General features: G+C 44.7%; 1 protein-coding gene across 2 annotated transcripts in view; it reads left to right on the forward strand.

The window, feature by feature from the left end:
- The window catches only part of umps (uridine monophosphate synthetase), a 50,763-nt gene that overhangs the window by 7,414 nt on the left and 18,383 nt on the right, over positions 1-24,966 (forward strand). For both annotated transcript variants that reach the window (XM_072475659.1, XM_072475666.1), the window contains exons 2-4: positions 10,637-10,790; positions 18,396-19,100; positions 23,782-23,957. In XM_072475659.1, the coding sequence (XP_072331760.1) occupies positions 10,637-10,790; positions 18,396-19,100; positions 23,782-23,957 (1,035 nt within the window). The remainder of the gene's footprint in view (positions 1-10,636; positions 10,791-18,395; positions 19,101-23,781; positions 23,958-24,966) is intronic.

Here is a 24,966-nt window from a genome sequence, read left to right on the forward strand (position 1 = left end):
GGTGCTTAGAGCGTCAAGGGGTTGGCAGGGGATAGTGAGGGGAGGGGAGCATAGGGTCTCATTGTATGTGGACGATTTATTGCTCTATATATCAAACCCACTGGAAGGTATCGGAGGGATCATGGGGATATTGGAGGAAGACGGGCATCCAGGTGGCGCAGGGGTGGGAGCAGTGACACAAGTTGAATCTAGCCCGGCTGGTAGAGCAAAGGAAGGGGGATTTTAACAGGTGGGATGTGCTCCCACTGTCATTGGCGGGGTGGGTGCAGTCTGTGAAGATGACGGTTCTCCCAAGGTTTTTATTTGTGTTCTGGATCCTCCCGATCTTTATCCCAAAGGCTTTATGTAGGAATGTTAATGCACTGATTTTGGGGTTGTTGTGGCTGGGTAAAGCCCCAGGGGTGAAGGAGGTGCTGCCCGGGTGGGGTGGGGATGGGGGTGTGGCTGGCTCGCTCGCTCTGCCGTATTTTATGAATTATTACTTAGCAGCAAATATAGCCATGGCAAGGAAGTGGGGGAGGGGTCAGATTGGGAGCGGATGAAGGCAGCCTCTTGTAAGGTCTCGAGTTTAGGGGCACTGTTGAAGGCGTCTCTGCTGTTCCCACTGGTCAGGTACTCCACAAGTCCAGTGGTGGCAGCAGCCCTGAGCGTGTGGGGACAGTGGCAGCAGCACCTGAGGCTGGAGGGGGCCTCGGCTTGGGCACTGATCTGCGGGAATCATAGGTTCCCTCCAGGTGGGCTGGACGCGGGTTCCGGGCGTGGTGGCGGGCGGGGATTGAGCGGTTTGGGGACCTATTGGTTGGGGCAGCTTTTCGAGCTTGGAGGGGCTGGTAGACGAATATGTGCTGTCCAGCGGGAATGGGTTCCAGTATTTGCAGGTGAAGGACTATGTGAGGAAGCAGGTGTCCTTTCCTGACCTGCCCCCCCGGGGTTGCAGGACAAGGTGGTGTTAAGGACAGGGGTGGGTGAGGGCAGTGTCTCGGAGATCCACAAAGAGCTAATGGACTGGGAGAGCGACCCAATAGGAGAAGTCGAGCGCAAGTGCGAGGAAGAGCTGGGAAGGGAGTTGGAGTGTGTGAGGCTTAGCCTTATTCACTTCAAGGTAGTCCAGAGGGCACATATGACGATGGCCAGGCTGAATAGGTTTTTTGAGGGGTAGAGGATGGGTGTGGGCGGTGCGCGGCTAGGCCTGCGAACCATGTCCTCATGTTTTGGGCCTGTCCGAAGTTGGAGGGATTTTGGCGGGGGTTTGCTGACGTTATGTCTGAGGTGTTGAGGGTGTAGGTGGTCACGAGTCCAGAAGTGGCAATCTTTGGAGTGTCAGACGACTCGGGAGTCCAAGGGCAAGAGAGGACAATGTGTTAGCCTTTGCCTTCCTGGTAACCCGGAGACGGATCTTCTTAGAATGGAAGGACTCGGGGCCGCCGAAAACAGGGTTTGGGTGAGCGACCTCACGGAATTCCTCAGGTTGGAAAAGATCAAGTTAGCCTTGAGAAGAGACTGGAGGGGTTTGCCCGGAGATGGAAGCCGATCATCGACTACTTCGATAAAAAATGCCTTAATAATTTTTTAGAAAACATTCTCTCCCTCCACCATTTGTACAACCAGGCTACTTTATGTACTAGCTACAAGATGCATTGCATTGACTTGTCATGGACTCTTCGACAGCACCTCCCAAACCTGTGGCCCCTTTCCACCTAGAAAGGAAAGGGAGTGACTGTATGGGAATACTCTCACCTGCAATTTACCTCCAAACGATCCACTATCCTGACTTGGAAATATATTGCTGTTCCTTCATCATCACTTGGTCATAATGCTGGAACTCCCTACTTAACAACACTGGGAGTCAAGAATCCCGCTTGTGACCATGGAGTGATTGGTCACATAAAGGGCTGTTCCTGTTCAAAGTCACAGAAAAGGACTCTTTGAGGAATTGAACTAAAGAAAAGAGCATTAAACTGGGATGACCAGTTAGAATAGTGCATTATGGACATTAATTCAAGTTGCAGGGAGTGAACAAGAAATGGGCAAAGCATGGCGAGAGGGGGTGGGGTGGCTATCAGGACTGGCTCTTTGCACAAAGGATGCTGAGAGGCAGAGGCTCAGAGGAAGGAAAGGAATGTGTAATGAGCATATCAGAATCAGTGGCAGTTAGATTATATTACCAGGTCAAGGAAAGGGCCTATTCGAATCTTGTATTCGCGTATGTGGAACTTGATATTGCACGAATGTATATGAGACCACATGTGTTGCCTCCCTTTGTCTCACTCACTCTGGGAGTTTCAAGAGACATAGATTTTTTACATAGAATTTACAAGCGCAGAAGGAGGCCATTCGGCCCATCGAGTCTGCACCGGCTCTTGGAAAGAGCACCCAACCCAAGTCCACACTTCCACCCTATCCCCATAACCCAGTAACCCCACCCAACACTAAGGGCAATTTTGGACACTAAGGGCAATTTATCCTGGCCAATCCACCTAACCCGCACATCTTTGGACTGTGGGAGGAAACCGGAGCACCCGGAGGAAACCCACGCACACACGGGGAGAACGTGCAGACTCCGCACAGACAGTGACCCAAGCCGGAATCAAACCTGGGACCCTGGAGCTGTGAAGCAATTGTGCTAACCACTGAGCTACCGTGCTGCCCCTGACATGGCTCTCCTGCCTTCATCAGAGGGAGTGTGAGCTTGCAAGCTATTTGAAATAAATTAAAGGAACTTCTAAATCCGAACTCCGCTTTTGATTGAGACCAGACTGGACAGAAAGAACTGAATTTCAACATTTTGTGGCAACAGTGGGGATTTCGCGGATGAATTCCCGACTATCCACGAAATCAGAATTAAACCAGCCTTGGACGGAGTGAGGGGAAATGGGCCCACGGTGTGAGTAGATTATAAAGGACCACATCGGTTTTACCCTGCCTCATGGTCCAAAGTGGTTTGGTCACTCGCCTATGGTCGGGTAAGGTCGTCTCGACGAAATCAACAGTCAGTCTGGCGGATTAGAAAACTTAATTTCAGTCGATGTCGGCTGAGGGTTAAAACGTGATTGCGGAAATACGGGGTAATAATTCAGTTGGTAACTGAGGTAATATGACCTGGTGATTCAGTTGCATGTGGGTTGAAAGTTAAAAATTGGTCATATTAAATTACACTTTAATTTGGTTAAGGTCTTAAACGGGGTGAGGGAATGTCACAGAGTCAATTCAGTTAAGACCGCTGATGGAATGTTCTGGAGACAATTCAATTCCGTACAATTACAATTGGCTAAGATAGATTTTGTTTTTGGGAGATGTCTTTTGAGTGGAAACAGTTGGGCGATGAATCGCCACTCGGGGGAACCAGAGACTTGGAAAATTCAGAACCATATCGGAAAAGTGGAGGCTTCAGAAATGTTTAAATTTACTTTACAGTTTTGAAGAAGGGAAAAAACGTGCAAATTCAAACTTATTGTCTAGTTGGTTGAAATGAATGAAAGTATAATGATTCAAATTCCTTTTGTTTGAGTGGAGATCTTGGTGGATGATTGAGTGTGTATGTTTAATAAGAATTTGTGAACTTCCTCTGGTATTCCTAGTTTTAAAAATGTTGTGTTTTGCAAAACGAAGTTGCACATCAATTAGGTATACACAGCAGTTAAAGTGAGATTTAAAATGGGGTAAGTATTTTAAAGTTCTTTAGAAAATCAGTAATAATGAGTAACATTGTGGAAGTTATTTTGAACACAATTCTCAGGAAGTAAACAAAAAGCAAAATCAAAGTGTATATATTGGGATTTGTAAATGATTAGTTGAACTCGGCATAGTCTTGGTTGGTTAAAAAAGAAAAAGGGGAAGAGAACAAAGGAATCTAAAATTGAAATGCGAAGACCAGGCATTCGGTGATTTGAGTCCATGTGCTCCTTTATTAGAGGCAGCCATGATGTACCTACATTTAAAAATTTTGTTCGGTGAGTTCTAAATTGTAGAGATTTCAGTATTTTCTCTGTAAACTCACTACAGATCAAATTTAAGATTTGGGGATTTTTATAAAGCAAAGACTATGGATTTTTTAACATTACACAGGGGGAAAGGAAGATCCCAGTAGAAAGGAAGAAGGCCATTTTAGAGATGCCCAAACCCCAAATCAGTTAAAGAGGGGTTAGGCAAGTACTCGGGACTATTCAATTACTGTAGGGCCTTGGTGTATAAGCACTCAGAACTTGAGGGGACGCTGCAAGCACTGACCCCAGGGGGGTAGGCAGTCCCGAGAGCAGGTAGAATGGGGACTGTAGCAAGATATCGCTTTCAAGAAAAAATTAATTAAAACATGCCCTTGCGTTATATTGGGATAGTGGCGGGGGGCATTGTGGCAGTAAGGGGCTAGAAACACTGGGACCAATGAGACCAGTATTAGGAGCTCGTCGGTGGAAGTGATTTGGCACAGCTCCACTGGGTCCTAGTGCCCACTGAGTTGCAAGAAAGTCACTAGCAGAAGAAATTAAGTTTAGAATGTTAACTACATTGCAGGCAGAGCTTTAGAGAATAAAGATATGGGACCGGAGCTTAGATTAGGAGTATTACTTGCAGTATCAGGAAGTGAGAATCTGATGGCAGGGAAAGATTAATAAAAATAGATGCAGAAATTTAAAAAAATTAAGATATTAAAACCAATTGGTAACGTAAAGGAAATAAGGAAAGCAAACCTAGCAATAGAAAGAATGACACAGGGTTAATCAGCACACAATTCCAGCACACACAATCCAGGGAGACGATACAGGCCGTAAATGAAATAGCCTTGACCCGAGGTGCCAAATGCGAGCTGGACATAATGATCAAAGAGTTAGAACAGCAGGGAAAAGACAGCATTTACCTTTGACACTAAACATTACGTATACTGTAATTGCCACAAGGATATGTTAATTCCCCAAACCACTTTCAGGCTTTAGTATATGAGCTAATTAAAGATGATTTGGCTTTAGTATATATTGATGATGTGTTAATTAGAGATGATGATCAGGGGGACACTTGTTGAAAGAGTGCCCAAAATTATTAAAACACTTAATGAAGCAGGGTTTAAGATAGGGTTAAAGAAATGCCAGATTGGCAGGAGCGAAGTCGACTATCTAGGGTAGTCAGTGTCAAGGGCAGATGGGGAAGCCAGTGTTGGGATGAGAGAGAAAGCTGCTAGAATTGCAGCGCCCGTTTCACGAAACGGGGGTAAGCAAATCATGGGAATTTTGGGGTATTTGAGACCAGTAGTGGAAGACTTTGGTCTTCATGCTAGACCCATTTATGAAACTTTAAAAGGGGATTTTAGGTGGACCAGTGAAGAACAAAGAAAATTACAGCACAGGAACAGACCCTTCGGCCCTCCCAGCCTGCGTCGATCCAGGTCCTTTATCTAAACCTGTCACCTATTTTCCAAGGATCTACTTCCCTCTGTTCCCCGCTGTTTATATATCTGTCTAGATGCATCTTAATTGATGCTATCGTGCCCGCCTCTACCAACTCCGCTGGCAAAGTGTTCCAGGCACCCACCACCTTCTGCGTAAAAACTTTCCACGCACATCTCCCTTAAACTTTCCCCCTCTCATCTTGAAATCGTGACCCCTTGTAATTGACACCCCCACTCTGGGGAAAAAGTTTGTTGCCATCCACCCTGTCCATATCTCTTGAGATTTGTCCTACTTTCCCGATATTGCTCCAAAGCTTCATCAGTTTTAAGTCGCCTAGATCTTATGTATGCTTCCTTTTTCATTTTAGCTAGTCTCACAATTCCACCCGTCATCCATGGTTCCCTAATCTTGCCATTTCTAGCCCTGATTTTCTCAGGGACACGTCTGTCCTGCACTCTAATCAACCTTTCCTTAAAAGACTCCCACATTTCAAATGTGGATTTACCCTTAAACAGCTGCTCCCAATCCACATTCCCTAGAAGAGGAGGTTGGACCAGTTAAAACCAGCTGTAGCAACATCCGGGCCATTAGAGGAGAGACATGAATAGGACAATTTCAGCATTAAATTTGATCTGTATGCAAATGGATATGGTATGGTGCTTGTTAATCATAGTACTCAGACTTCCTGAGTAGCGACAGCTATGGTTCACGGTGATTGGACTTGAGGCAAGAACAATACAAAGAGTCTATCGACACTGGTCTGCGGGATGGATGAATTTACAGTTGATTTCCGTACACAGTTTACAAATCACGACATGTACACACACATGACAAGGATCGGGGATAGCTGCTAGTCAGTACAACTAGAAGGGGGATATAAACCCTACAGTAGGATTCAGCTCAGAGTCAGCTCTCATAGCTCGGTCATGGGGTTTTGCCTGATGCATGGATTGATACTTGTTATTATAATTGTATATTGTATAATCATTGGATACCTTAATATGTGTTGTAAGATGACTATGGCTCGGATGATGCCGATAGACTCGGCCCATCACTACTCACCAAGATGACATCCCGTTACTGACGACCATCAAATCAGAAGGAACCCCGACGGAGAGCCAGTGGCTGAAAAAATGTGATGAGATGTGTATGTACGGAATGTAATGAATTGCAGGACGGTCTTTCAGACCAGCATTGATGCAGGTTATTAACCCGGGGATGTTTATAATGGACACTGGGAGTTGTATGCCTAACCAAACTCCAAATTTGGACCGAGACAGCAACAGGACTATTGTTGGTCTGGCGAATTTTTAGCACACTTTTTGACCATTAGGGGGTAATACCTACCCATACATTTCTCACGCGATAGAGACCCTCGTGGCAGAGGTGAAAGAAAATATAACATGTCTGTTCTCCACCTGCACGGAACGGAGGTGTAGCGTAACCCAGGCTTCAGGCCAATGCACCTGCCACACCGCCATTGGTGTCCCGTTGCCGGCGGGTAGCGGAAGGGAATGTTGGTTCAGAGGCGGCATAGTAGTTCTCATAGATTGATAAAAGGAGAGAATGAGGAATTGAACTAAAGAAAAGAGCATTAGACTGGGATGACCAGTTAGAATAGTACATTATGGACATTAATTCGGGTTGCAGGGAGTGAACAAAGAGATGGGCAAAGCATGGCGAGAGGGGGAGGGGTGGCTATCAGGGCTGGCTCTTTGCACAAAGAATGCTACAAAGGATGCTGGGAGGCAGAGGCTTAGAGAAAGGAAAGGAATGTGTAATGAGCCTATCAGAATCAGTGGCAGTTAGATTATATTACCAGGTCAAGGAAAGGGCCTATCGGAATCTTGTATTCGTGTATGTGGATCTTGATATTGCATGAATGTATATGAGACCACATGTTGCCTCCCTTTGTTTCACTCGCTCCGGGTGTTTCAAGGGACATGGGCCTCCTGCCTTCATCAGAGGATGTGTAAGCTTGTAAGCTATTTGAAATAAACTAAAGGAATTTCTAAATCCGAACTCAGCTTTTGATTGAGACCAGACTGGACAGAGAACTAATTTCAACATTTTTACCCAGATCCAGGTGGAATTTTGATAAAACGGCGTAGGTGAATGTTAGAGGAGTAATTTATCCGTGGCATGGTATGTTTTCTGATCACCGGACCCGGCAGGAAACAGTGAGAGATTTGGCTGGAAAGTTGAAACAGTCTTGTGCTTCACAGACCATCTCTTCCAGCATGCAGGCAGGGGAGGGGCAAGCTGTAAGGCCCCAGATACAGGAACTGATGATTTTTATCAAGGAGGAATTCCATAAACCGAGGAAAGAAATGCATGAGGATCATGCAAAGGCTATTGCAGAAGCTGTGGCACCCCTGAAGAGTACTTTGGAGCGGATGGAGAGTGTTTGGAGGTGCAAGGGTCACAGATTCAGGAGATTGAAGGAGTGATCTCGGACCACAGCGATCTTGTGGTGGCTCTGGAGGTGGAGGTGAGGCTCGTATAGACCAATGTCACTATTGAACACGGATGTGAAAGTATTGGCTGAGTTGTTGGCGGAAAGGATGGAGGATTGTGTCCCGGGGGTGGTTGCAGAAGATCAAACAGGCTTTGTGAAGTCAGGCGAGTAATATAAACAGCTGTTGAATGGTGATGAATCCGTCGAGAGCTCTGGTACTGGAGGTGGTGGTGTCCATGGATGTGGAGAAAGCATTTGATCGGGTGGAGTGGCAGTACTTGTTCAAAGTTTTGGGAAGCTTTAGGTTTGGGCCGAGATTTGTGGCATGGGTGCGGTTGCTGTATGTGGTGGCAAGAGCGAGGGTGAGGACAAATGATATGAGCTCACGAAGCTTTGACTTGCACAGGGGTACGAGGCAGGGGTGCCTGCTGTTGCTGCTGCTGTTTGCGCTGGCCATAGAGCCATTGGCGATGGCTCTCGGGGGGTCGGCAGAGTGGCAGGGGACAGAGGGAGCATCGGATGTCGCTCTATGCCGATGACCTCTTGCTGTATGTTTCGGATCTGTTTGGAGAGCATGGGAAGGATTATGGGCCTGTTGGGGAGGTTTGGAGGGTTCTTGGGATACAAGCTGAATGTAGAGAAAAGCAAGGTATTCACGGTGAATGAGCTGGCACAGCGGGCTAGTTTTAGGGGTTAGCGAGGGATAGGTTGAGGTACTTGGGGATTCAGGTAGCGAGGGAATGGACGGGGCTCAAAAAGTGGAACTTAACGAAGCTGGTGGAGGAGGCCAGGGAGGATCTTAAGGGGTGGGATACACTGCACTTAACGTTGGCGGGGAGGGTCCAAGTGGTGAAAATGAATATTCTGCCGAGGTTCTTGTTTATCTTTCACGCTCACCTGATCTTTATACCAAAGGCCTTTTTTCGGAAAGTGGACACAATCATCTCTGACTTTGTATGGGCGGGGAAGGTGCCGAGGGTGGGGAGGACCCTGCTACAGAGGCAGAGGCAGCAGAGGGGGTTGGCGTTGCCAAACGTGCTTCATTATTATTGGGCGGTGAATGTGGACAAGGTGCGGCGGTGGTGGGAAGGAGAAGGGGGAGAGTGGGTTAGGATGCAGGAGGAATCTTGTAAGGGGTCTAGTTTGAGGGCTATGGTGACGGCAGCATTGCCAATGGCTCCGAGTAGGTATTCAGTCCACGGTGAAGATATGGAATCAGCTGAGGAGGCATTTTAGGGTGGAAGGAATGTCGGTGCTAACGCCGCTGTGCGAGACTCATGGGTTTGAACCGAGGGCGATGTATAGTGTATACAGGAGGTTGAGGGAACTGGGGCTGGTCAAGGTGAGGGATTTGTATTTGGAGGATGGGTTCGCCAGTCTGGACGAGCTAAGGGAGAGGGTAGAGCTGCCAAGGGATAGTGAGTTCAGGTATCTACAGGTTAGGGACTTTGCACGAAAGGTCTGGAAGGGGTTCCCTAGTTTGCCAGGATACACCCTGCTGGAGCCACTGCTGCTTCCGGATGTGGAAGGGGAGGGAAGAATTGGGGATATATATAAGTGGCTGGGGAAGCAGGGAGGCGAGCGGGTGGTGAAGATCAAGGAGAAATGGGAAGCGGAGTTGGGAATGGAGATCAATTGGGGAGTACGGAGTGAGGCACTGCGAAGTGTAAACGGGACCTCCTCTTGTGCAAGGATGAGCCTGATACAATTTAAGGTGGTGCACAGGGTGCATATGACTCTGGCAAGAATGAGTGGGTTCTTTCAAGGGGTAGCAGATGAGTGTGAGAGGTGTGGAGGTGGGCCAGCGAATCATGCGCACATGTTTTGGGGTTGTGAAAAATTGGGTAGATTCTGGGCGTGAGTGTTCGTGGTCATAGCCAGGACAGTGGAGGAGGGAGTGGACCTTTGGTGGCGATATATTGGTTTCAGAGAAGCCGGAGCTCATGGAGAGGAGGAAGGCCGATGTCTTGGCCTTCGCCTCTGATTGCACGGCGACGAATTTTGCTGGAGTGGCGGTCGGCATTGCCATCAGTGGTAGCAGCATGGTTGGATGACCTGTGTGACTTCCTGCGGTTAGAGAAGGTAAAGTATGAGTTAAGGGGCTTAGCAGGGGAGTTTGAGAAAAGGTGGAAGATGTTTGTGACCGTGTTTGAGGAAATGAAATGAAATGAAAATCGCTTATTGTCACAAGTAGGCTTCAATGAAGTTACTGTGAAAAGCCCCTAGTCGCCACATTCCGGCGCCTGTTCGGGGAGGCTGGTACAGGAATTGAACCGTGTTGCTGGCCTGCCTTGGTCTGCTTTAAACGCCGGCTATTTAGCCCAGTGTGCTACACCAGCCCCTAGCTGTTCGTCCTGGGGAGGGAGGGAGAGGGGGGGGGGGGTGAAAAGGAGGAAAGTCTGTACAAACTGTATAGTTGATTGTTGTGAAGAATGTTTCCCGGGGTGTTTACTTGCTGTAACCTACTTTAATTCAAGTTTGAAAAAAAATGCGTTTTTAAAAAACAACAACACTGGGAGCCCCTTTATCACACAGACTGCAGGGATTTAACAAGGGCAGTAAATGCTGGCTGGTCCAGCAATGGTTATGTTCCATGGTTGAATTGAAAAAAAATGTCCTGTATCTATTTTGGTATGGAGTACGAGCTTGACTATTTTGCTTGCGATATTCATTAGGATATATATATATATATATATATATATATATATATATATAATTCTGGTGTAATCTTGTTAAAAATATATTGTGGCCCCTCAATTTAGTAATTTCATTTGACAAATTCGTTATTTTTGTTAAACAGGTTTCAGAACTCCTTTGGCTAACTGCAAACAATGCTGGAATCAAGTGCAATTCTGTTTGTGGGGTTCCATACACCGCTTTACCTCTTGCAACCATTATCTGTTCTTCCAAGAAAATACCCATGCTCATTCGTCGAAAGGAAGCAAAAGATTATGGTAAACCCACAATACGTGTACTTGGCACTACATTTTACCCTGAAATTTAACTAAAATGCTGAAATTGTTAATGTAGTAATTGACTGCTTAAGACCTTCAAATGTCCTAACATGTTGGTACCTAAAAGCAAAATACTGTGGATGCTGTAAAACTCACCAAACTGCTTCAGAGCTCTTCAGAGAGATTAGTAACAATGCAGAGCATGCTTTTTTCTAATGCATTACTTGCTCTGAGTGGTCATAGGAACCCTGTGTAAGTCTTGAAAAAAACATGACACAATGGGGAATCAAGTTGTAATTTTTGATACTAAAATAAACATTTAAAACAAATTACTGCGTCTGCTGGAATCTGAAACAAGAACTGAGGATGCTGGAAAAACCCAGCAAGTCTCGTGCGTGCTATACCCTCCTCGCTCCTCTCGCGTGTGCTGTGCCCTCCTTGCCTTGTCTTGCGTGTACCGTGTCCTCTTCGCACGTGCTGCGCCCTTGCGTGTGCCACACCCTCCTCGTGTGCACCGTGCCATCCTCGAGCTTGCCGCTCCCTCCTCGCCCCCCCCCCCCCCCCCCCCCCCCCCCCCCTGCCCTCTCACACACACCTCCTTATGCCATTTCAGGTGTGTGTTTCCCTTCTGGAAAAGACAGCAGCTGCCTTCCGCCTTGCTTGAATTTCTCTGGAAATAATAATAATTCCAAATCTCATCAATATAGGAACAGTAGTAGACCATTCAGTCACTCCAGCCTGCTTTGTCATTCAATGAGATCATGGCTGATCTGCGCCCTAACTCCATATACCTGCCATTGGCCCATATCCCTTAGTACCTTTGCTTACCAAAATTTTATTTTTCAGATACAAAGTTAAGAACTGATCCCGCATCAGTTGCCAGTTGTCGAAGCGAGCTCCAAACCTGTACCACCCTTTGTGTGTAGAAGTGCTTCCTAACATCTCTCCAGAATGATCTGGCCCTAATTTTTAGTCTATGCCCCCTAGTCCTAGAATCTCCAACCAGTGGAAACAGTTTATCTTTATCTACCCTGTCTTTTCCTGTTAATATCTTGCAGACTTCGGTCACAGGAAGCAGGCCTAATTTGCACAATCTCGCCTCATAACTTAACCCCTGAAGTCCAGGTATTGTTCTTGCAAACTTAAGTTGCACTCCCACCAAGGACAAAATATCCCGAATGTATAGTGCCCAAATCTGCTCACAATACTCAAAGTGAGGTCTAACTAGGGCTTTGTAAAGCTGCAGCATAACCTCTATGCCCTTGTCCTCCAGTCCTCTAGATATAAAGGCCAGCATACCATTAGCCCTCTTGATTACTTTCTGCCCTTGTTTGTGGCATTTAAATATCTATGAACCTGAACCCCCAGGTTTCTTTGGACATCCATTCAATTTAGCTTCAAACCATTTAGAAAGTACCCTGATCAATCCTTTTTCGGTCCAAAATGGATAACCTCAATTGCTTACATTAAAATCCATCTCATAAGTCCATAATGTGGAGATGCCGGCGTTGGACTGGGGTGAGCACAGAAAGAAGTCTTACAACACCAGGTTAAAGTCCAACAGGTTTGTTTCAAACACTAGCTTTCGGAGCACTGCTCCTTCCTCAGGTGAATGAAGAGGTATGTTCCAGAAACATATATATCGACAAATTCAAAGATGCAAGACAATGCTTAGAATGCGAGCATTTGCAGTTAATTAAGTGTTTACATATCCAGAGATAGGGGTAACTCAAGGTTAAAGAGGTGTGAATTGTCTCAAGCCAGGACAGTTGGTAGGATTTTGCAAGCCAAACTTATAGCCAAGTTCCGCACGCATGAGTGCGGCCTCAACCGAGACCTGGGATTCATGTCGCATTACATTCACCCCCTACCATCTGGCCTGGGCTTGCAAAATCATGGCTGATATGTTCCTCACCTGCTACCTACAATGTTGCAGGCCAAGAGCTGGATTTCGACATCAGCCAGAGCATCTCCTCCCTAGAAAACATGACCAAGGAGCAGGAGTAGGCAATTAGCCTCCCGAGCCTAACACTCAATGTGATCATGGCTGATTCCATCCTGGCCTCAACTCCACCATCCTGCTCGTTCTCCATAACTCTTCAACCCATTACCAATTAAAAATCTAATTCTCCTCAGATTTACTCACTGTCCCTGCATCCTCTGCACTCTGGGGTAGAAAATTCCACAGATTCACAACCCTTTGCAAGAAGTAGCTTTTCCTCAAATCTGTTTTAAATTTGCTACCTCTTATTCTAAAACTATGACCTCTCGTTTTAGAATGCCCCACAAGAGGAAGCATTAGCTCCACATCTACTTTATTCATACCTTTTAGCATCTTTTCTACCTCCATTAGATCTCCCCTCATTCTTCTAAACTCAAGAGAGTATAGGCCTAAACTGTTCAATCTCTCCTCTTACGACAAACCCCATATCTCTGGAATCAACCTAGTGAACCTCCTCTGAACTGCCTCCAATGCCACTACATCTTTCCTCAAATAAGGGGACCAAAACAATACTATATGTGCGGTCTTACCAATGCCTTGTATAGTTGCAACAACACTTCCTTACCTTTATACTCAATTCCTTTTGCTAGAAATTCTATTTGATTTCCTTATTATCTGCTGCACCTGCATGCTCGTTTTCTGTGACTCATGCAAGAGGACCCCCAGATCACTCTGCATAGTTTAAGTGAATGGGCTAGGGTCAGGCAGATGGAATACAATGCTGACAAATGTGAGGTTATCCATTTTGGTAGGAATAACAGCAAAAGGGATTATTATTTAAATGATAAAATAATAAAACGTGCTGCTGTGCAGAGGGTGTCCTAGTGCATGAGTCGCAAAATGTTGGTTTACAAGTGCAACAGGTGATTAAAAAGGCGAATGGAGTTTTGTCCTTCTTTGCTAGAGGGATGGAATTGAAGACGAGGGAGGTTATGCTGCAATTGTATAAGGTGTTAGTGAGGCCACACCTGGAGTATTGTGTTCAGTTTTGGTCTCTTTACCTGAGAAAGGATGTACTGGTGCTGGAGGATGTGCAGAGGAGATTCACTAGGTTGATCCCAGAGTTGAGTGGGTTGGATTACAAGGATAGGTTGAGTAGACTGGGACTGTACTCGTTTGAATTTTGAAGGATGCGGGTGGATCTTACAGAAACATATAAAATTATGAAGGGAATAGATAGGATAGAGGTGGGCAGGTTGTTTCCACTGGAGGGTGAAAGCAGAACTAGGGGGCATAGCCTCAAAATAAGGGGAAGTAAATTTTCAACTGAGTTTAGGAGAATCTTCTTCACCTAAAGGGTTGCGAATCTATGGAATTCCCTGCCCAGTGAAGCAGCTGAGGCTCCTTCATTAATTGGTTCAAGATAAAAAATAGTGTTTTTTGAAGAATAAAGAGTTATGGTGTTCGGGCTGGAAAGTGGAGCTGAGTCCACAAAAGATCATCCATGATCTCATTGAATGGCGGAGCAGGCTCGAGGGGCAGATGTCCTACTCCTGCTCCTAGTTCTTATGTTCACCCCAAAATCTCTCCCCATATAGATAATAAGTTGCCTTTCCATTTTTTTGACCAAAATGCATGACCTTATACATAGCCACGTTAAGCTCCATTTGCCACATTTTGGCCCACTCTCCTATCTATTTTTAAAAAAATATTTTTATTCTCCTCTTTCACATTTTCATCAAATTTACACCCACCAACAAATAACCAACAATAACAAATACAATGCCCGGGCCAACAATCCCTTTAACCCACCCACCCCCAAACAGCCCTCAACATTTTAAATACAAAACGCACATGAAAAAGAATCTGGAATCTCCCATCAACCCATACATAATCATCGATAACTTATACATTCCAATCCTCCCCCAATCCCCCCCCCCCCCCCCCCCCCAATGTTCAATGCCATCCAATTCTTGAAAATGCATAATAAATAAAGCCCATGAGTTGTAGAACCCTTCCATCCTTCACCTCCATTTGAACTTCACTTTTCCAAGCGTTAAGAACTCCAGCAGGTCCCCCTGTCATGCAGAGGCACAGGGTGGAGAAGCTGACCTCCATCCCAACAGGACCAGCCTTCGGGCGATCAGCGAGGCGAAGGTCAAGATATTTGCCTCCGCACCCGCTTCCAACCCCGGCTGATCCGACACCCTGAATATGGGTTGCAGGGGACCCGGTTCGAGTTCCTTATGCACCACCTTCGAGATTACCCTAAAGACCTCCCGCCAATACCGCTCAAGTTTTGGACAGGATCAAAACATATGAACATGATTTGCGGGTCCGCCCCACAGTGTTCACAAACATCTCCACCCCCCTGAAAGAGTCGGCTCATCCTCGTTCTAGTGAGGTGCGCCCTATACACCACCTTTTAAATGTAGCAGCTCCAACCTTGCACACGGGGTTGACGCATAAGTCAGGGCAGCACGGTAGCACAAGTGGATAGCACTGGCTTCACAGCGCCAGGGTCCCAGGGTTCGATTCCCGCTGGGTCACTGCCTTTGCGGAGTCTGCACGGTCTCCCCGTGTCTGCGTGGGTTTCCTCCGGGTGCTCTGGTTTCCTCCCACAGTCCAAAGACGTGCAGGTTAGGTGGATTGGCCATGATAAATTGCCCTTAGTGACCAAAAAAAGGTTAGGAGTGGTTATTGGGTTACGGGGATAGGGTGGAAGTGAGGGCTAAAGTTAGCCGGTGCAGACTCAATGGGCCGAATGGCCTCCTTCTGCACTGTATGTTCTATACACCCTCCAGTGCACCTCACACCGCAAACCCTCTTTCATACCCTCTCCCCAACTCCTCCCACTTCACCTTAATCCCTTCCAGTGATACCATATCTTTCCCCAGAATCAGTCCATAAATCGCCGACACTGCCCCCTTCTCCGTTCCCCCTGTTGTCTGTACCTCTTCCAATAGTGTGGGGGTCGGTGCCACCGGGAAGCTCATTTTTATAAAAAAAACAATCTTTATTGTCACAAGTAGGTTTACATTAACACTGCAATGAAGTTACTGTGAAAAGCCCCCAGTCACTACATTGCGGTGCCTGTTTGGTGCACAAAGGTAGAATTCAGAATGTCCAAATTACCTCTGTACCTCCTTCCTAGTGAAATCTTGGACCTGCATATATCTAAACATCTCCCCCTGCCCCAACTCATTTCTCCTCCAGCCTCGCAAACCGGCCCCCCAGAAATAAATACTTTAATACCAAAACTCCCATCCCACTTCCCTGGCTCAAATCTGTGATTCCCCTGAATCGGCATTTCCCTTGACCCCGCCCACAACCTAAAGTGCTGGCGCAACTGCCTCCAGATCTTCAACGTCGTCACTACCACCGGTTTCCCCGAATATTTCCCCGGGGCCATCTGGAGCGGCACTGTTGCCAACACCCCAACCCCTGCACTGGCTCTCCTCCATTCTAACACACTGGGAGACCTCCCTTTAACCCAGCTCCTCACCTTCTCAGCATTCGGCGCCCATTAATAATACAGTAAATTTGGGATCTGCCTGACCCTAGCCCATTCACTTAAAGGCCCAACCCCCCCTGATTACCGTCCTCTCTGCAACACCACCTTCCTAATCCTAGCCACACCCCCCACCCATATAAACAAGCTACTCATCTTTTCCACTTCCTTAAAAAAACGTCTTTGCCAAAAAAGATCGGCAGGCACTGAATAATGAACAAAAACCACGGCAAAACACATTCATCTTAATTGCCTGTACCCGACCCCTGCCAGCAATAGAGGAAGACCTTCCCACCTTGCTAAATCCGCTTTCACCCTCCCCACCAAACTAGCAATACTATAAGACCATAAGACATAGGAGCGGAAGTAAGGCCATTCGGCCCATCGAGTCCACTCCACTATTCAATCATGGCTGATTTCAACTCCATTTACCCGCTCTCTCTCCATAGCCCTTAATTCCTCGAGAAATCAAGAATTATCAACTTCTGTCTTAAAGACACTCAACGTCCCGGCCTCCACCGCCCTCTGTGGCAATGAATTTCACAGACCCACCACTCTCTGGCTGAAGAAATTTCTCCTCATCTCTGTTCTAAAGTGACTCCCTTTTATTCGAAGGCTGTGCCCCCGGGTCCTAGTCTCCCCAGCTAATGGAAACAACTTCCCTACATCCACCCTATCTAAGCCATTCATTATCTTGTAAGTTTCTATTAGAACTCCCCTCAACCTCCTAAACTCCAATGAATATAATCCCAGGATCCTCAGACGTTCATCGTATGTTAGGCCTACCATTCCTGGGATCATCCGTGTGAATCTCTGCTGGACCCGCTCCAGTGCCCGTATGTCCTTCCTGAGGTGTGGGGCCCAAAATTGCTCACAGTATTCTAAATGGGGCCTGACTAATGCTTTATTAAGCTTCAGAGGTACATCCCTGCTTTTATATTCCAAGCCTCTTGAGATAAATGACAACATTGCATTTTCTTTCTTAATTACCGACTCAACCTGCAAGTTTACCTTTAGAGAATCCTGGACTAGGACTCCCAAGTCCCTTTGCACTTCAGCATTATGAATTTTGTCACCGTTTAGAAAATAGTCCATGCCTCTATTCTTTTTTCCAAAGTGCAAGACCTCGCACTTGCCCACGTTGAATTTCATCAGCCATTTCTTGGACCACTCTCCTAAACTGTCTAAATCTTTCTGCAGCCTCCCCACCTCCTCAATACTACCTGCCCCTCCACCATCTTTGTATCATCGGCAAACTTAGCCAGAATACCCCCAGTCCCGTCATCTAGATCGTTAATATATAAAGAGAACAGCTGTGGCCCCAACACTGAACCCTGCGGGACACCACTCGTCACCGGTTGCCATTCCGAAAAACAACCTTCTATACCGATGGAGACTCCCTCTTCTCTCTCTCTCTCTCTCTCTCTCTCTCTCTCTCTCCCCCCCCCCCCCCCCCCCCCCAAACCTTGTGCCACCTGCACCCCTGGTATCTAAAGTGGGTTGCTACCCTACGGAATGGCAGCCCCCCACAACCCCGGTTGGGACACCACAAAATATTTGCTTTACACCCCGAAAAAGACCCAAACAAGATGGGAAGAATGTCAAATGATTTTGATTTTTGGAGGGAGAGGCTGACCGATTGGAGAAGAGGAATAAACCATAGGAGGAAGCAATATGTTGGAGCCAGATCCGGAATGAATATTTGGGAGTGCTGACTCAGTGAAATTTCCTTGCATCAAAGCTCAGGTCAAGGGCTGAGGGCATCAGCATTATATTTTCTAACCACGCAGAATTTCCTTCCCTCCCCAACCACCGGCTTGGTTGACGCTTCATCATCTGGAATGTGAAGGGGAGGGGAGTGGGGAATCTCCTTAATAGAAACTGAGACTGGGAGAGACAACGACTGGTGTGTGTACAGATCCCCTATTGTCTTGTGGATTATTTTGCAAACCATGTTTTGGCATGCCAGGTATGTGTTTCAGTTCACTGCACATGTAAAAGTTGACCCCATAGATTTTGCCTGAAGATTGGCCTCAACAATTTTAATTTTTACACAATATGTGGTATGTATTTTCCCTTTGAAATCCATTGACTTTTTAAAGTTGTTATACTGCATTATCATATTTATTAAAAAGACATTCTATAATTGCAGGTACAAAACGTCTGGTGGAAGGTACTGTCAACCCAGGAGAGACCTGTCTTATTATCGAGGATGTTGTCACAAGTGGTTCCAGTGTCTTGGAGACTGCAGAAGTTCTTCGTAAGGAAGGATTAAAGGTCACTGATGCAGTGGTGTTGTTGGACCGAGAACAGGGAGGAAAGGCCAGATTAGAAGAGGAGGGGATACGTCTACACTCTGTCTGTACTCTGTCCAGATTATTAGACATTTTACAAGTCCAAGGCAAAATTGATAGTGAAGCAGTAGAAAGCGTCAAGACGTTCATAAGAAAAAATGCTTGCCCACCAGTGAATAATATGATAAATGGTTCAACAAAACGGCTCAATCATCAGCCTGATGGAATACCTGCAAAAAAGCCCCATCAAGAAATAAGCTATGGTGCTCGTGCTCAGCTTCCTGAGATTCATCCAATCACAGCACAGCTTTTTAAGATAATGGAAAAGAAGGAAACCAATTTGTGTCTAGCTGCTGATGTCACAAGTTCAAAAGAGTTGCTACAACTGGCTGATTCATTGGGTAGCGAGATCTGTGTGTTGAAAACACATGTTGATATCTTGAATGATTTTAATCCAGCTGTGTTCAAAGAACTAAGAGCAATTGCTGATAAGCATGAGTTTTTGATATTTGAAGATCGAAAGTTTGCAGATATTGGGAACACTGTTAAACACCAGTATGAAGGTATCTAGTTATTATTTTAAATTATTTAAAAGCCTATGATGGCTGTTGTAAAATAATGAATACTTGAAAGCGGCTAGAAGTAATTTAACTTAACTGCAAGGGTAGGTTGTGTTTTTATTTTTTGGATTCTATTTTTGAGCTGTCAGATTATTCTGTCTCCGTGCTCAGCACTCGAGTCCATGGGCATTTACAGGTTCTCGTTCCCAGCAATGTGTCCTTATAAGCACAGTATCTGGTGCCTCGGGGCTAACTGCACTCGTAGTACTATCATTGGCCAAATTAGCAGAAAATTGTAATGGTATGGATCTGTAAATCAACCCCTTCCTCAAATATTGGGGGACATTCCCTGCCTTGAAGACCAAGATACAATAGTTCACAGTTCCAAGGCTTCATTCAACAGTCAAAATATACAGTTGTAACTGGCTGGAGCTAAAACTGCAACTGTAGTAAGGAACATTTGTCTCATTGCAACGTTCTGCGGTTGGCTTGAGCCGTAAAAAATAAATATGCCAGCTTAATGAATAGGCGCCTTCAAGTTTAAGTATTCCATTCATTGAAAAAAGTGTATTTTAAACTCTTACTTTGGGAAAAGTGGATGTCGCGTGTATATTAAATTGCATTGGCATATGTCCAACGGGTGTGTTGTACCTGTTTATTCTGTGGAATGTCACATATAATTTTCAAAGGAGACTGCATCTTTAGACTAGCAATGACATGTCTTAGCTTTCATTTGCATTAGACCCAATAGGTACAGACCTGCATTGACAGAAATTGAAAACCCTGACATGCTAACAAATAATACATTGCTCTGTACCTTTCTGACAGCAACAGTCATTGTGCTAAAGGCAAATGTGAAGCAAAGGATGAAACTGCATTTTCTTGGGAGTGGAGGTACACATCTAAGGAACTTGGCTCATACTTCAGTTTCTGTGAAGCATAGCCAGGTCTTGGGGATAATGGTACAGGTCATTTTGGGCGAGGTGAAATTATTTTGCCATTCCTGATTTGGAATGCATCTTCTCATTCCTGATTTGGACTGCATCGAGGTGACGAAACCTGAAAATTCTCCATTGTTGCTCACATGGGGCCTTTTCTGAGAGGAATACACACTTTCCACATTAAGTGTGTTTCTGGATCTCTGTCAGCCTATCTTGGATTTACAAAGGGCAGGCTATTCAGAGGCTTTGTTTATGGGCTCTGAATTCCCTGACTAGCCATGAATTGGGATTCAGGCTAGATCATAGCCCACAATTCTGTGGAATTAATAGTATTCAGGATTAGGTTATAAAGGAGAGCTGCTTATCACGTGGTATTTTGTGCTTAAAGAACAGGAGGAGACTCTTCTGCATCTCAAGACTCCTGTAATTCAGTTTGACTCAGGCTGATATGTACCTTAACTCTGTTTACTCACTTTTGATTCGTATCATTTGGCATCTTTACCTAGTAATGTGTGAATTTCAGTCATGAAAATTTCAATTCCGATTGATGCACCATACACTGGCTTTTTGAAGGCAGAAATTTTTGATTTCCACTGCTGTGTATGAAAAAGTTCTTCCCACTTTTGCTCCTAAATAGCCTAGCTCTAACCCCACCAGAGATATCAGTTTCTCGATCTACCCCGATCAAATCCTATTATCGTTTTTAAATACTTCAGTTATTCTCAACCTTGTAAACCCATGGGAATAGAAGCCGAGTTTATGCAACCTGTTTTCACAATTTATATCTTTATGCCCTGGTACCGTTCTGGTGAATCTGTGCTGGGCCGTCCAGGATTCCTGAGGTTTGATTTCAAAAATGAAGTAATCCTGATGGCATCTGACTAAAGCTATATACAACTATAAAGCATAAATTCTTCCTTTTGTAGTATTCTAATCTTATGGAGATAAGATTGTTCTATTGGCCATTTTTGTGACTTTGGGTGTATGTGGACACCCAAACCCCTTTGATCTTCCAGAGCTCCTAGTCAGTCACCATTTTAAAACAAAAAACATTCCAAGCTGTCTATTTTAGACTAAAAGTGAATGATCTTTTGATCTCCCACGTTGACTATTGCCGTGCCTACTCTCAATCTGTTTGTCTCTTTGTAACTTACTGCTCCCTCTTAAACAATTTACCATCTAACTTATAGAATCGTAGAAACTTACAGCACTGAAGTGAAGCATTTGGCCCATCGCTCCTGTGCCAGCCCTTTGGAAGAGCTGTCCAATTTAATCCCACAAAGCACCTTTCTCCTGTTATCATTTGTTACCTCCAATTGTATTTTGAAAGTTCCTATGGAATCTGATTTCACCCCTGTTTAGCTAGTGTGTTCCAGATGACAACAGCCCCCCCCCCCCCCCCCCCCCCCCCCCGGCTCATCGTTTCATCTCTAGCTTTTTTCTAATTATTTTAAATACATAGTTCTAGTTATCTGGTCATTTGACGGAGTAAATTTCTCTCCACTAGCGTTATTAAAGATCCTTATGATTTTGAGTACCTCTGTCCCGGCTTCTCAAAAATATCTGCACGAAGGAGAGCAATCTCAGATTCTTGAGTCTCTCAATGTTCTTCATTCTTGGTCAACGCCTTTTTGTACTCTCTCAAAGACCTTGTCACCCGTCCCAAATTTATTGTCATCTGAAAACTTGGATATACAGCTCTCTGTTCTTTTATTCAGGTCGCTGATATTTCTGGCGAAACGTTGAGATCCAGTATAAGTTACCGAGGAACACCATTTGTCACACGCTGTAAATCAGGATGTGTTTCTTGTATCTCAACTCTTCTTGCTCCTATGGCCCAATTCTTTTCATAAACTACATCCAATTCTCAACATTTTATTTTGCTAATAATCTCTGGAGCATTGCTAAATTACACTAGAAATTGGTAAACATTGCACCGAACTCCTCAAAAAAGGTCAATTTGATTTGTCAGACATGATCTAATATTCACAAATTCATATGGACTCTTTGATCAGCTCGTACTTGTTCAAGTGCTCAGTTGCTCTCTCCTTGATGATGTATTCCAATAGCTTCCCACAACATGGTTTACATGGTAGAGTATACAAAATTGCTTTATGGTCTGACTTTGTAAATGCTTTTTCTTTTACAAAATGGAGTAACATTTGCAATTTTCTGATCTAAAGTTTCAATTCCTGAATGTAGAGAACCTCTGAAAAATGTGACTTATGCATCTGCAATTTCCCCAGCTTTCTTTTAATACCCCCTGGCATGGAAACCATCAGGTTATGACGATTTGCCAATTTGGAGTCTCATCATTTATTCCATTAACCATTTTTCTTGCATGTATTACATTCAGTTAATTCCTCTCCTTGACTTATTTTTAGATTTCTTTGCATCCCAGGGATCTTGACCCCTTGCACTCCTATGAAAACATTTTTAAAAATATTTTTATTGAAGATTTTTCATTTATATCAAATGTATAACAAACTGACAACACAAAAGATGGATGTTGTACAACACAATATAGCCAAAACCCAACCAACCATTTAAACCCCATCCAAAAGGAAAAAGCCCTCTCCCCACCAATAATTGGGCAGCACGGTAGTACAGTGGTTAGCACTGTTGCTACACACGCCAGGGTCCCAGGTTCAATTCCCGGATTGGGTCACTGTCTGTGCGGAGTCTGCATGATTTCCCCGTGTCTGCGTGGGTTTCCTCCGGGTGCTCTGGTTTCCTCCCAAAAGTCCCGAAAGCTGAGCTGTTAGGTAATTTGGACATTCTGAATTCTCCCTCTCCCGAACAGGCGCTGGAATGTGGCGACTAGGGGCTTTTCACAGTAACTTCATTGCAGTGTTAAGCCTACTTGTGACAATAAAGATTATTATTAAACTAATTCTCCCCCCCCCCCCCTCCCCAACAACTGACCGTGACTAACTCGTTAAAGAAGGAAATGGATGGCTGCCATCTCAGGCGAAACCCCTCAATTGACCCCTTAACTGTGTACTTGACTTCTCCAGGTGCAAACATTTTGTGAGATCAGAAAACATTTTTTTTTATAAATAGCGGTTTACTTATTTGTTGGAGTTACTGAACTTAACCCTGTCTACACTATCTGAAGCGTGTTGTTGAGAATATTAATTCTTGTATTTTGCTGGCACCAGAGAGCATATAGACAAAGAACAAAGACAAGTTATTTGTTTGTGGTGTATTCTTCAGTTTCAAGCCTTGGCTATTTGTCTCAACACAAGTTAGTTGAATTCTCCGTCATTGTTTGGCATGGATTATGTTGGACAAATAATTGATACGTTAGAAATATTTTGAGTTTCTTTGTCCCCTTCCAACTTACTCACCTCTTTATAAAAGTACTGATGTATGGTTTCACTGGCAGTCTTCAGAGTTAGCCTCTTGAATGTGCTATAAGAAATGTAAGGCACCACATGATATATTCCTTTTCCGCTGATTAAAAATGAAAAAAATATATATTTTGCTGGGATGGAAATGTGTGTGCTGTCGCACACTTAGGTGGCTTAATTTGTTTATAAGTCTGACTAAGGAGTTTTCAGTACACTCAACACATTCAGAGAACCAAGAAAAACTATATCCTCTGGTGTCAAAACAGCATAGACTGATTAGTTTATGTTTGACTGCCTGTTTACTGTGTAGGACATGGGCATTGGGAGTCATGAACATTATTGCAATGTAAAAATGCTTTGCTTGATTAATTATGTTGTCTTGTTCTCCAGGTGGAATATACAAAATTGCTTCATGGTCTGACTTTGTGAATGCTCATGTGGTACCTGGCCCTGGAGTAGTGAAAGGATTAAAGGAAGTTGGGTTGCCTCTGAAACGAGGCTGCCTGCTGATTGCCGAAATGAGCACTGAAGGTTCCCTGGCTACTGGAGAATACACAAAAGCAGCTGTAATTAAACTATTCTGATCTATTTCAAACAAAATGATAATCTAAGAAATATATCTCAAAACTGTTAGAAAGGCACATGTGGAATCGGAGGATTTTTACCAGAAAGCTTTGAGAAGAAACGTTTCTGCAACAACTTGAGGCCTTTGTTATATTGAGGTTATGGAAGGAAATAATTCAATTTTCTTTTCCTGTTTGTAGTTCCCTAATTGCAATGGGCATTACAGAATCATAGAATGCTTACACCACAGACCTAGGCCATTTGGCCTGTTATGTGTGCCTGCTCTCTGCAGGAGCAACTCGAACAGTCTCACTCCCCAATTTTTACCCCATAGCTTTGGAAATTTTTTCTCTTCAAATTTTGACGGTTTTACAAGGATAAATAACAAAAGCCAACAAATTAGTTGGAAGGTAGTAAAACAGGGACAGAAACAAAAGGCAGTAAGGGGAAAGTGTAAGGCAGAGAGGCCATAGTCAAAATCAAAAAGGGCGACAGTACAAGGTACAGTGACTGAGGGGAGCTCAGTGAATAGGACCAGGAATACTAAAAGGAATAAAACGGGAAGTAAAAACATTAATGGTAAGCAACGTGGCAGGTTGTTACATGAAGATATGGGTTCAACGACAAGGAAAATTAGGAGAACAGTTAAGAGGAAATATAACTGAGGGGATGTTACTGATCGAGGTGTTAAGATTCAGAACAGAGGGGAAAAAAGCCAACATAAGTGTACTTTACCTGAATGCTCGTAGTATTCGGAATAAGGTAAATGAGTTGATGGTGCAAATCATCGTGAATGACTATGATTTTAGTGTCCATTACTGAAACATGGTTAAAGGATGGTCACGACTGGGAGTTAAATATCCGAGGGTATCAAACTATTCGGAAGGACAGAGTGGATGGTAAGGGAGGTGGTGTAGCTCTGTTACTTAAGGATGACATCCGAAGGCAATAGTAAGGGATGACATCGGTGCTATGGAGGATAAGGTTGAATCCATTTGGGTGGAAATCAGG

This window comes from Scyliorhinus torazame, chromosome 2, assembly GCF_047496885.1.
Source record: "Scyliorhinus torazame isolate Kashiwa2021f chromosome 2, sScyTor2.1, whole genome shotgun sequence".
Taxonomy (NCBI): Eukaryota; Metazoa; Chordata; class Chondrichthyes; order Carcharhiniformes; family Scyliorhinidae; genus Scyliorhinus; species Scyliorhinus torazame.